Source organism: Eleginops maclovinus, chromosome 12 (genome assembly GCF_036324505.1).
Source record: "Eleginops maclovinus isolate JMC-PN-2008 ecotype Puerto Natales chromosome 12, JC_Emac_rtc_rv5, whole genome shotgun sequence".
Taxonomy (NCBI): domain Eukaryota; kingdom Metazoa; phylum Chordata; class Actinopteri; order Perciformes; family Eleginopidae; genus Eleginops; species Eleginops maclovinus.
This window is the reverse complement of record NC_086360.1, coordinates 23225898-23237866: the sequence shown is the minus strand read 5'-3', so window position 1 is coordinate 23237866 and position 11969 is coordinate 23225898. Positions and strand designations below refer to the sequence as shown.

The following is an 11969-nucleotide window of genomic DNA, read 5'->3' as shown; positions in this document are numbered from 1 at the left end:
TGAATCTGCAAAGTCACAAGTGTCAAATGAATGTAGAACAGTACTTTTAGTAAGCAGGGCAGACTACTGTCAGGGGTATATATTCAACCTCATGGTAATTTTCATCCATGGGTTCATCACCGGATATTAAGGCTCTTTTTCTCAGTAAGAATGTTTTTTTTAACCGGTTTTTATCCAGAATAACACAAAAACTGTCTTCATAGTCTCAATAATGAGGTCTCTGTGTGGTCTATTTACCAAATAGCCTGAAGTGCAAAAGGCCAATAAAGCTTGCACCTCATCATGAGACCAACTCTGATTAGTGCAACTAACTTCGAACTGAATCATCGTAGCAATGATTAAAGCAGATAGGATAGTTTGTCCAAAACTATAGGTTTTATAAAGAATGTGTGATTCGTAGTTTTAAGAAGACACGGCACAAACAGAGCTGGTAAACCCTGAAACAGCAGGAGATTGGGGATTATAAAGAGAGATAGTGAGAGATATACAGTAGAAAGACAGTGTTGTCCAGTCAACATTTAAGTAGGCTGTAAAAAGAGCACAAGACAGAGTAGTTAATTCAATAGCACATGATCTTCTGTGAGTGAGCATGATAGAAGAAGTGTGTCACATAGCAATCAAGATAACAGGGCTGCTGTTCGTGCTAAGAAGGTTAAAATCAGTGAAAGATTTCTCTCCTTTTCTTCATTATCTGATAAAAGGACAGAACAAGAATGCAAGAATGAACAAAGAGGCTTTTCTAAATATTGCCTAGTACTTACGGGTTTGAAACTCAATGTAAGGTTGGAAACTGGGGTCAAACTTGGATGAATAAGACCTGATTTTCAGGTTTAATGGTATGTTAAAATGAGGAAAAACAGAATGAAATTTGCCTTAGTCCAGGCAGTAAACCTTACAGAAACACTTGAAACACATGATTGGACTATGGATTCTGGGTGTTATTTTTAGTTTTCTGATGCTGTTCAGTATGTTGTTACAACCATCTACATGTGCCTTTATTTTGAAAGTAGTTGGGACACACACAAACCCTTATTTTCATCTTTAGGTTCAACTCTTCAATTGTATGTATAACCCTGGAGTTCATTTGGTTAAACTTGTCCTTTAAAAGACTTTTCCGCCATCTCGTTTTCCCCTTTAACAGTCTATTATGAGAGGCTCATGTTCACTCCTAATGTGTGATTGTTTGAATTTTACCGAATACCCACCGCCAAGAAGGAGGGCTTGTTTTCATTTAAAAAGAGGGATGTGTCTGTTTAAGAGAGAGAGAGAGAGAGAGAGAGAAAGAGAGAGAGAGAGAGAGAAAGAAAGGAAGGGAGGGGGCGGAAAAGAGATAGAGAGAAAAAGAGGGAGAAGAGAGAGAAGGTGGGGGTTGATGAGATCATTTTCTGGGCCTGAATGAATCAGCTTTTCTGTCAGTAAAGAGAGAGAGAATTCAGCAGTCTATTAAGCCACACGAACAACGGGCCTCAGCAAATGAGAAGCACTTGAAGATGTCAGCTGTTACAAGGTTTCCCAGAGGGCTGTAAAAAAAAAAGAAAACCGCTAGGAATGAGTCTTATTGTGTCTCGTCAAACACAACATTATGTCCTGCCACTTATGATGTGCGGAGGTGTGAGCTGCAGATGTTTCTTGACCCCTCGGCTGTTCATACTGAAGAAAAAAGTTGTTCCATAACTTTAAATGCTAAAATACTGGAAATTCATTTCTCACCAGATTATTTGGAGAGAGTCGTACAGGCAGGATTATCCAGCTGTAACATTATATGAAAACATCAAAGAGCTGTAGGATGGCTTTAACAAGTCATATGTTTCCCAGATGTTAAAAATGTAATCCTCCCAAGATACACAGCTGTGATCAATAACAGCACTCAATCCAATTTCCTTATAGGGAATACTGCTAAAACACTAATGAGACCCAAACTGGCAACAGTTAAAATGGGAAACATTCAAGGTATTTGGTTCAAAGCTGTTGCTAGCATTGAGTTATGACTTATTTAAGTGCTGTGTATGGCATGTCTTTGAAGGAAGCAGAAAATGTACTGACTTTATTAAAGAGAGTTTCTTAAAGGAAGAAAATAGTGGGTTTTTGGCAACCAAGAAGGGGTCATTGATTCGAAGTAACAGAAACCCGGCTCCAGCAATGTCATGAGTCAGAATTGCAGCAGTTCAGCTCAGACTAAAACCTTGGTGCTGCCGCCTGCTGGCAGGAACACAATCAGAAGCAGCCGCTTCCAGACATGCACATAATCTAAGTTATAGAAATGAAAAGTAGTTTCCAAAAACGATACTTGAGTAAAAATGCCAGATAGCGAAGGCACTGGGAAATAATACCATAATATTAACCTTTGTATTTGCTCAGGATTTTTTATTATACATTTCTGAAAGGTCTCAGATCAGAGGAATCTGTGACTGCTCTGGTCCAACAAATCTAATCGATTCATGTGAAACATGCTTTTGATAATCTCTCCATATCCTAACAACGCAGATTGATAACTCCTAAACACTATCTTCAGTACTTATTATGTTTAAATAACTAAATTAATAAAAGTGCTTGCAAGATCTTCCTGTAAAACGTATTGTACATCTTGTAAAGTTGAGTAAAGCCAACAACTCAAAACATGAAATCGGTAAAATTTTATTCCCCAAATTTGTCACGATACAATTGCCAGTTATGGGAAAAGAGAAGCAATTAGGACGAATGAAAAAAATCATTTTACAACACAATGTGAAATCTAAAGGGCATATTAAAAAAAACTAAAACAAACCGAACAATATGTGGCATAAACATGGGTGATCTAAAAAATAAAAAAGTGGAAACTTGAAGTGGAGTCGATAACTGCAGAAGGATGTATGAAAGCAGCTCTATAATTATTGAAATATGGAATCATAAATAAAAAAAACTTCTCTTAAAAATCCAATTCCACAAGAGGAACTCAAGAAGTCTTTCTTCAGTAGGGCCGCTCTCTGCGCTCCTGGCGATGGTCCCTGAAAAAAAAAAAGTGAGTTAGGGTCAGTTGTGTGTTCAACCCCATATTACTCAGTTTGAATGATTCAGGGTGGAATTGGTTAGAGCAACAACGTCGCTTTGGCTGAGGAGTTTCAAACCTACCTCATATCCATCTTGCCACCTGGTGGGCCCATTCCTCTTCCTCCTCTGCCACCCATCCGGTCCATTGGCGGTCCTCCACGCCCCGCCCCACGGAAGCCTCCCCTGTCCATTCCTCCTCGTCCTCTGAACCCACCGCGGTCGCCTCCCCAACCTCCACGGAAACCTCCGGGGCCGCCTGGGCCTCCAGCTCCTGCCGGCCCTCCGCGGTCCATACCTCGGCCTCCACGCATTCCCATCCCACCTCTGCCTCTGTCACCTCCGGGGGGGAATGGAGGGCCACCACCCATGCCCTCTGGTTTGGGTGCTTTGCACTGGTTACATTCCATCCGCCAGGCAAAGTTCTGGTTGCCGCAACCCCTAGAAACACAGACCAGCAAATAAATTACAAACTTGGTTCAAAACAGGCACCAGGATGAGACTGCACCATGAGGTCATACGTACGGGTTTGGACACTCCCAGTCCCCAGCTCTCTGCTGCATGTTTCCTCCTGTGGGTCCACCTCGGCCCATACCACGAGGACCGCCACGTGGCATGAACCCACCACGCTCTCCTCCACGACCCATCATGCCTGAGTAGAAGATGCACCATTGATTTGTAATTCAGATGAACATAATTCCTTAATATTTCTACGAGGACTCCAGCAACTCTCACAGAAGGAGAGCTTTAATATGCTACAGGATTCAACAAAGACACCCCTAGGGTCAACATGCCCCAAGAAAGGCAAAACACTAACCTCCACGACCCATCATGCCATCTCGCATGGGCATGCCACCCCTCATTCCACCCATCATGGGCTTACGGCGTGCCATGGACACTTTGAGCCTGCGGCCTTGGAACTCCTTTCCTACAATTTCAGATAAAAAAAAAAGGAGCAGGGGCGTTTAGGAACATGTATTCAGTTATAATGTTCTATTCAGGTCCAATGCTCAGGGTTGATCAAACATACCATCAAAATGATCCACAGCTGCTTTGGCACAGATTGGCTCCTCATAGGACAGGGTGGCGTCTCCCTTGGGCTTCCCTGAGTCCTTGTCGGTGTATATGTTGATGGCAGGCTGGCCAAGTCTGCGGTTAATCTGAACAGTGGAAATATATTGAATTTAGTAAGCACATTAGTTTAGCCAACACCCAGACTTGGTGAGTGAAGAGCATTTCTTACCCTGATTGGGCCGACGTGTTTGAAGAATTCGGCCATCTCCTCCAGGTTAGCCTTCTCAGTCAGTCCTGTGATGTAGATTGTGCTGTTCTCAGAGTCATCCTGCTCCTCAGGGCGTCCTACGCACAAAAATAAACACATTTAGTGAAAGCAATATTTCTGGATTCTCCTTCAAGACGTGGCATTCAGAACATAAGAGTGTAAAAAGGGATCTAATGAAACTCACCCATTTCACGCTCGTCACTCATTGGTCCTGTAGTCCATCAGGTGCGGAAGAGAGAGACAGAGGGAAAAGTCAGTGTGTGAATCTGAAGCTCAGTGTACAGCACCTGAGGTGTACGACAGTTTACCCAGACACTCCCTTATAAACGCTGCCGGCCATACTGGGAAGTTGAAAATGGCAACTTATGGTACACCACAAATGGTAAATTGAAAAAAGAACCTCATACCCTTTGGCAAATAAGTGTGTCATTTGAAAAGCCTAATAAGACCAGTAAGAGATCCCTCAAAAAACCCAGGAAATCGACTCATGTGATTTGTTAAAAGCAGTAACACACATTTGAGTGGAAATTTGTCATTAACCTGTCAAAAACTCTTTGTCAAACTGTAAGCAGCGACTGATATTATACCAAGTACCCCAGTGAAAATGGTCTCAGGCAATGAAAAAACACAAAAAAAGTCCCAAATATTTTCAGATGTGTTGGTGTAAATAAATGTGTATACCACAATGTAAGACACATCAGTACTCGGTGCATATTGTTCAAAAAGTTTAAGGCTTTGAAAGGACTAACCAGTGTAATACTCGTTAACTTACCACCGGGCTTACTGAAGCCACCTCTGTCTCCAGCGCTGCTAGGGGAATAAATGGAGATATGAAGGCGACTTCCCTTTTACAGCCACTTCCATGGCTCGAGCAAAGTGGCTTGATTGGGGGAGTAATCAAAACATGCTAACTAACCCAACAGCAACTAAAAACTCCCCAAAATTACAAATACACAAACGAATCGAGGGGAAAAGAAAATTAACTATGTGCCATTATTTAGCTAGCTGAACAACTTCTTTTAGTAGTGGATACATTTGTGCAAAAATATGAATGAATAACATTTAAACTGCCTTTTATAAAATGTGACAAAACCCAAACATTTGTACACAGGTTTACAATATTTCAGATGCATTGGTGGCATAAATAGTTACCAAGAAACAAAACACCCAGATAACAGTCCTTATAAAAAGGTTACATCCGACTGAGTTGTATAAATGTATAAAATGGACACAATGCATCGGAAACTTCACAATAAACAAGGTGATATAGTCACCGGGTAAAAAAGAAAAGAAAATACAATTAAACAATGGTCCAAGAAAAAAGAAAGAAAAACACTGAAAATCAAACGTTTACAATGTTCCAGGTTTCAGTGAAAAAACAAAGACTTTCAGGTGAAAAACGCCATCATGCTTATAAAAACCACCATCCTGAGATCTTGGAAAAAAGGCAGACCCCGAATCTTTGTTTTAGCTCCCTCCTGCCGTTTAAGCTGGCGGCTCTGTACAGAAACTTTTTAGAGAATGGATGCTTTTAAATGGCTCTCACTGTTACCTGTACGGTATAAATGTGACAAAGCATGTTAAAAAGTGTTCAAAAGAACGGGATCAAACATTTGTATTCCAAACCACAAAAACAATTTCAAACATTTCAAAATGACAAAATGTGCCCACACCCCCCCGAACATGAATATACCTGTGCAAGGCTAAAATAAAAATGGATTTAGGGCTGGAATCCTATTTATTAAATGTGTCAAGGATTTTAAATGAGGTCTACTTTGGTAACAGTGCCGTGCTGCCTGAGTAAGAGACCTGAATCCTATAAAAGACCCTCAAAAGCGTGACAACGTTGTCTGTGTGCAAATGTGTATTAGCTGTGCCAAAACCAGAATAGAGAAAGTCATGCAGAACTCTATAATTTAGAAAGGATTAGAAGGGTGTACCAGAAAGTACAGTTAATTGTTAACAGACACCTGAAAAACAGATGAACTCATGCCATTTCGGTCCCAAGTCTTATCTTTTAAGTTTTCCCCCAAAAATTAAACCCTTCAAAGATAGATATTGAGGATTGCTCTGTGGCATTTTGTAGTTTTTCAGCAATGATAATAACCAATCCAAACCAACACATGTAGATTCTAGCCTCTGTACACCTCTCTCGGTAATCCTTTGAATTTATTTTCAGGGGATCTGAATGTCAATATTTCAGAGTTTGGGTTTGGTTCACAGCTACTGAGAATATCAGTCAATGTGAAATGGAAACAAATAGTTCCCATGCCTGATCTGCATCACAAGTAAATTTAAGTGTCGTTTCAATGATTGACATGGGCAATGTGTCAAGGACCAACTCAATTTAGTTCTAAATGTCACTGTCATGAGGGATACACCCCTTTGTGAGATACCAAAAAAGATGACACCTGGACAGTCATTAGTTGGGGTCAGACTGGACCAAACTACACCAACACTCCAGTGACTGACTGTATCTGCACAAAGACAGTGGACAAATAAAGTATGTCTGTATGAACAGCCTTGAAAAGCAGTGTTTCCCGTCTCTTGAAACCTCACTAGACTCATTTTATTTCTGCAGCTTTGTAAGGAGGTGTGACACCTCAAACTGATCCGTGAGGTATAAGATGGTGGAATATATCAACAGTTTTTACCTCAATGCAAATTTAAAGTTATCACTGATGAGATTTCAGCATGCATGGATATTCAGAAGACGTTTAAGAGATTTAGCAACTTTTTAGCATCAAGTGTTAAATACCTATCTTTTATGGCCAATGTAGAAACGAAAACACGGTTTTTTTCTGTGTAGGTTGCCATCTGTTAAAGTATTAGCATTTTGGAATTGTGTTTGGTTCACGGATCCAATCTCTGTAGTCCTTCATCGACCCAGTCAAATGAGGTTAAATGCTAATTGCCAGTGACAGCCTTGCAAAACCCAACCATAAGCGTATAAACCAGAGAATGTATTTGTAAATGAAAAGGGAAACCTTATGAAGGAGGTAAATCACCCACATGTTTATATGTGCATTTAAAATGCAGTAGACCATACTGCATGACGCCCGTGTCTATTTGTAAATTCCTTATTATAAATGTTATATGAAAGGTATTGCAGTCACAATAATTGGGTGGACCTATATCTTTAAAAACAGATATATTTGGGGGGGGTACCATGAGCAACGCTCTTTTTTTCCAGGAACACCATTGCATTCTTCTTGTAGCATTTGTAAGCGTGTCAGTCCTCAGGGTAGAGTGCACCTTAGTGTGAAACTGGTTTAAGGGGGGGGAGGGGGGGCTGATAGTGAGACCATTTAGATATCTTTTTGTGAAAGGAAACCCATTAGAATATTGATAGTGTGTGAATAAGATGAAATGTTCTGTATACGCTTCTATCACATTCCCTGACCAATAATGAAATATGCAACTTTTAAGTTATCCTAAAAATGTTTGGGGCTGTAGGCTCATAATTTAATGACTATGGTATAAGCTGCTCAAACTAAATGTTTATGCACAGGTTTCACATGTTTAAACTTAAGATTAAAATAAAAGACCAACCTTTTTCTTACCTTTGAATAAGTTAGAGACAGGGCAGAGAGATACCGAGTGAGAACAAATTACAATTACAGTACATGTTGGCATAAACTACAATTCCAATCACTGACCTCAGAAATGAGAGGAAACTCATGATTTATCTTCATGATTGCCAAAATTATGTGACAATTATACTAGATTAAAATCAAACCATTTTGGACAGGCATTGTCTCAGCCCTGCCCTAAAAGGCCACTGGACCTGTAGAAACAAAATATAATGTGAGGTTAAGTGGAAGGACACTTACCCCATGCCTCCACGACCCATGCCTCCACGCCCACGATGCATCATTCCACCTCGATCAAAGCCATCCCTGCCAGGGCCCCTTTCCCCTGACCCTGGGTACCTTGAAGAGTCAGAACCAGAGTAACCAGAACCTCCACTCTGGCCATCCTGTCTGTAGTTATCTACAAAAACAGAGCAGAAATTCATCAAAGTTTGTTCACAGTGATGATAAACTGAACTGCATTTGTGAAGATTCCACAGCCACAGCAAAGCTTACTGTAATGGTTAGACTGGTTGTAACTTGGAGGTCCACCTTGCTGACTGTACTGGTTGGCTGGGGGCTGCCCGTAGGAACCAGAAGCCTGAGGAGGGTAAGCAGGAGGAGCCTGCTGCTGCTGCTGGGTCTGCTGCTGGGTCTGCTGCTGGTAGCCCTGCTGCTGGCCATAGCTTGCCTGCTGGGCCTGGTAGCCTGCCTGCTGCTGCCCATACGCTGCTGGCTGGGAGTAGCTACTTTGGTTGTAACTGGCAGGCTGGCTGCTAGCATTGTAACTGATAAAACAAAGACAGAGCATTCAATGAAATCACAAGTATGTTCTTGTGGAATTTGCTTATAAATGTGTTTCCAGCTGAGGGGTACATACCTCTGTGGTGCAGTGGGAGCAGCCTGCTGGCCATAACCAGGGTAGGCAGACTGGGCAGTGTACCCTGGCTGAGAGCCGTAAGACTGGGAGGCAGCTGGGGCTGCAGCAGCAGGAGTACTGTCATAACCACTGGCTCCATAACCCTGGGTTGACTGGGAGTAGGTATGAGTGGTAGACTGGGCAGCAGGATATCCAGCTGCAGGGACACAAAGGGGATTTTATTGCTTGTGTTTGGGCACTACTAACATAACATGTTTAGTTAACTGACATTTACAAAGTTTGTAAAAAAACTGATTATGGCAGCCAGGTGGGGGACGTAATCTATTCTACAAATTTTGACAACTTATTGGAAAGAATTAATACTATCAAATGTTCAAATAGTGAGTTAAGGAAGTGAGATGACTAGAAATAACACTTGTGCATTAAAAACAAAAACCTTAAAATGCTTGAGGCAAAATTAGTCAAATGCTCCTATTTTAAAAACTGACCTGATGCGGGTTGGGCGTATGAAGACCCATACTGTTGCTGCTGTTGCTGAGTGTAGCCTCCAGCGGCAGGGGTTGTCTGGGTGTAACTGGCATCAGCAGCCGCAGGTTGGGCATATGATCCATAACCCTGTTGACCATAGCTCTGCTGAAAAACAATAGTATTTAAAGTTAAATAAGTGTATTGTGGTGTGGTTCATATTTATACATTTAATTAAAAGTAATACATTCAGTCTTTTAATAATCTGTAACAAATCATTGCTAGCACAGTATATCAGCAGCCCTGCACAAAGAAAATAACAAACTTTTGCTGATGTTGAATCTCACCTGTGCAGACTGTCCATAGCTCTGAGAGGGCTGGGCAGCATAAGAAGCATACCTGTAAAACACAAAAAAATGGTTATAGCATCTGAAAATCAGGGTCTTTCACACACCTGGACAAGAGAACTGTTTGTTTCACAATAAGAAAAAACTACACACTTAGATAACTACTCCAAACATTCCCATGCACAAATCATAGTTAACAATTAAACAGTTGTTGTAACAGTAACAATACCTCGTACTAAAGTAAAAGTAGCTAACTAAAAATAAATACAATTAATGTAGTGGAGTAATAGTAAATAAAGAACCCCTGAAGTGTAGTGGGGTAGAAGTAGCAACGTAGCACACTTAAATTACAAGTACCTCGAAATGGTACTTGGTAACTTAACCTCACAGCACACACACATTTACAAACATTACATTTAATCACATTTAAGCGTTCATTGAAGACTTACCCCTGCTGTGCAGTGGTCTGGCTGTAGGTGCTGTAATCTGCTAAAGAAACAGATACATGTCGGTTAGCTTAGCCTATAAACAAAACGTTAATTGCGCGCGAGAAGAGAGAAGCTAACGCTAGCCACACGCGACCCCAACCCGTTGCTAGGTCGCCATTCATGTCCTCCTCTGAAACTCGGTTAAATCATTCAATAAAAGACGATGCTTAAAAGCTAAATACTGCAACGAGGAATAATCGGCATATGCATTGGAAATGTACTTTAGGAATATAGTTATTTGGTGTTAATCATCAATAGAAAAGGTGCAGAAACAAAACAAATAATCCGGTAGAAAATGCCGCAAGCTAACATGACTAGGCCTTGTGCAATTAGACGATATTTCATCTGATTTAAGCCGAAAATAATAATTATGCCGGCACATTCTGGTTTTAAATACACCGAACCACCCGATTAGTTAAGTTTAGTACCACCAATTCATCATAAAGCTGTATAAAAGAACACAATTATTCACTCACCCGGAGCCGACGCCATTTTAGTGTGCTTGGTTCAAGACGACTGGAGAACTCTGGCTGCTGGAGAAACGTTCTTCTGTTAGAAGAGAACACGAACTCTCGCGAGACATACGAGCGTGAACAGACGTCAAGAATCCCTCTCCGGTATGTATGGTTTTTTAATGAAGTGTTGCAATAGGAAAAAATCCCAAAAATGTTTACCAATTTCTACACACCTTAATTTCTGATGTTGTGTTTTAAAGGTGTTCTGAAACTGTACATCAGAATGTCCGGATATTGTGGCTAGTTGGGGTGGCCTGCTATACCTAATCCTGAAGTGAAATGAGTCTTTGATTATGGACAGTAAAAACAGATGGACGATAGCTCATGTATGAGATGGCAATGGTCTTTCAATTTGGAAATCATACATCAGAATGTCATGTTATTTTTTATTTATTTATTCCAAAGTGGAGGCTGCGTTGACCGCAGTTAGAATTCAGAGGTTAATCTTGTACTTTTACTCCACTACATTTATTTAGTACCTATAGTTACTTAGATTGAATTTGGATTAATGATGTGAAATATTATCAACACTTAAATCAGACTCCTGGAGAACATTAATTAAAACTAGCTGCACCTTTACCAGCTTTGATAACACATCAAGCATCAATAATTATGATCAAAACTATATTATTCTGAAATCGGTCAATTTTCATATTAAGAACTTTTATTTTTTGGTACTTAAAGTATATTTTGATGCTAATACTTATGTCCTTTTACTTGAGTAACATTTTGAATGCAGGACTTTTACTTGTAACAGAGTTTTGATTACTTCTCCCTACTCTGATACTGATAATATCTAAAAGGCACCAGAAGCAAAGGGACATCATCAAATAGCTGTTTTGTCTGACCAACAGTCCAATACCCAAAGATATCAAATCTACTATTATGTGACAGAGAAAAATCAAATGTTTAGAAAAATGATACAGATAATACGAGGTTTTTTTCTGACAAATTACTTGAAGGTTTAATTCTATCAACATTGTTGGCCATACATTCCCCGTTGAGTTGTTTCAGCACTGATTCACTTTTACATTACAAGCCCAGTGTTTAATTCCCATCCTTACTTTTTAGATCAGTTAACACTACAGTCATAAATGTTTTCCGGAAGAAGTTCGAAATTAAAGATAATATCCAAGATAAATATACAAACATCTTGCCTAATTTGGGATTTATCATAGGTTGTTGTGCGGTAGACTATTATAAATTTCAGACTGCCGATCATTTCATTATGGAAGACACGTTGTTCACATCATAATCCATACATTTTTATTACATTTATATATTTATATTATAACGACCAGACCGAATGTTTTTTAAGACGAAATGTTGTTTTTGTGGCAGAATGTGTATTTTTTCCCATCATAATTTCTTACAGTAGGTGGCAGTAATGTTCACT

At 40.1% G+C, this 11969-nt stretch overlaps 1 protein-coding gene across 7 annotated transcripts; it reads right to left on the bottom strand.

The window, feature by feature from the left end:
• Window positions 1-2618: 2618 nt before the first annotated feature.
• ewsr1b (EWS RNA-binding protein 1b) lies at window positions 2619-10601 on the bottom strand. 7 transcript variants are annotated; one of them, XM_063897026.1, is made up of 15 exons: window positions 10535-10601; window positions 10020-10059; window positions 9571-9622; window positions 9247-9391; window positions 8759-8954; window positions 8395-8666; window positions 8140-8299; window positions 5079-5116; window positions 4491-4517; window positions 4268-4383; window positions 4055-4184; window positions 3842-3952; window positions 3550-3676; window positions 3109-3465; window positions 2619-2984 (listed from the first exon to the last, which is right to left on the bottom strand). In XM_063897026.1, exons 1-15 carry the CDS (start codon window positions 10548-10550, stop codon window positions 2948-2950), a joined length of 1824 nt encoding a protein of 607 aa, XP_063753096.1. In that variant the 5' UTR covers window positions 10551-10601; the 3' UTR covers window positions 2619-2947. The 7 variants fall into 7 exon arrangements, with proteins under 7 accessions (XP_063753096.1, XP_063753097.1, XP_063753101.1 ...); XM_063897027.1 differs by having other exon boundaries at window positions 5079-5113; XM_063897031.1 differs by having other exon boundaries at window positions 8431-8666.
• Window positions 10602-11969: the final 1368 nt, after the last annotated feature.

What these genes read in the sequence shown, in the direction of transcription:
- ewsr1b (XM_063897026.1), bottom strand. An exon ending in ATGGGTCGTGGAGGCATGGG is followed by an intron (nt 5,117 to 8,139) that starts GTAAGTGTCCTT and finishes TTATTCCCCTAG; the next exon opens with CAGCGCTGGAGACAGAGGTG. An exon ending in TGGCATGATGGGTCGTGGAG is followed by an intron (nt 3,677 to 3,841) that starts GTTAGTGTTTTG and finishes TCTTCTACTCAG; the next exon opens with GCATGATGGGTCGTGGAGGA.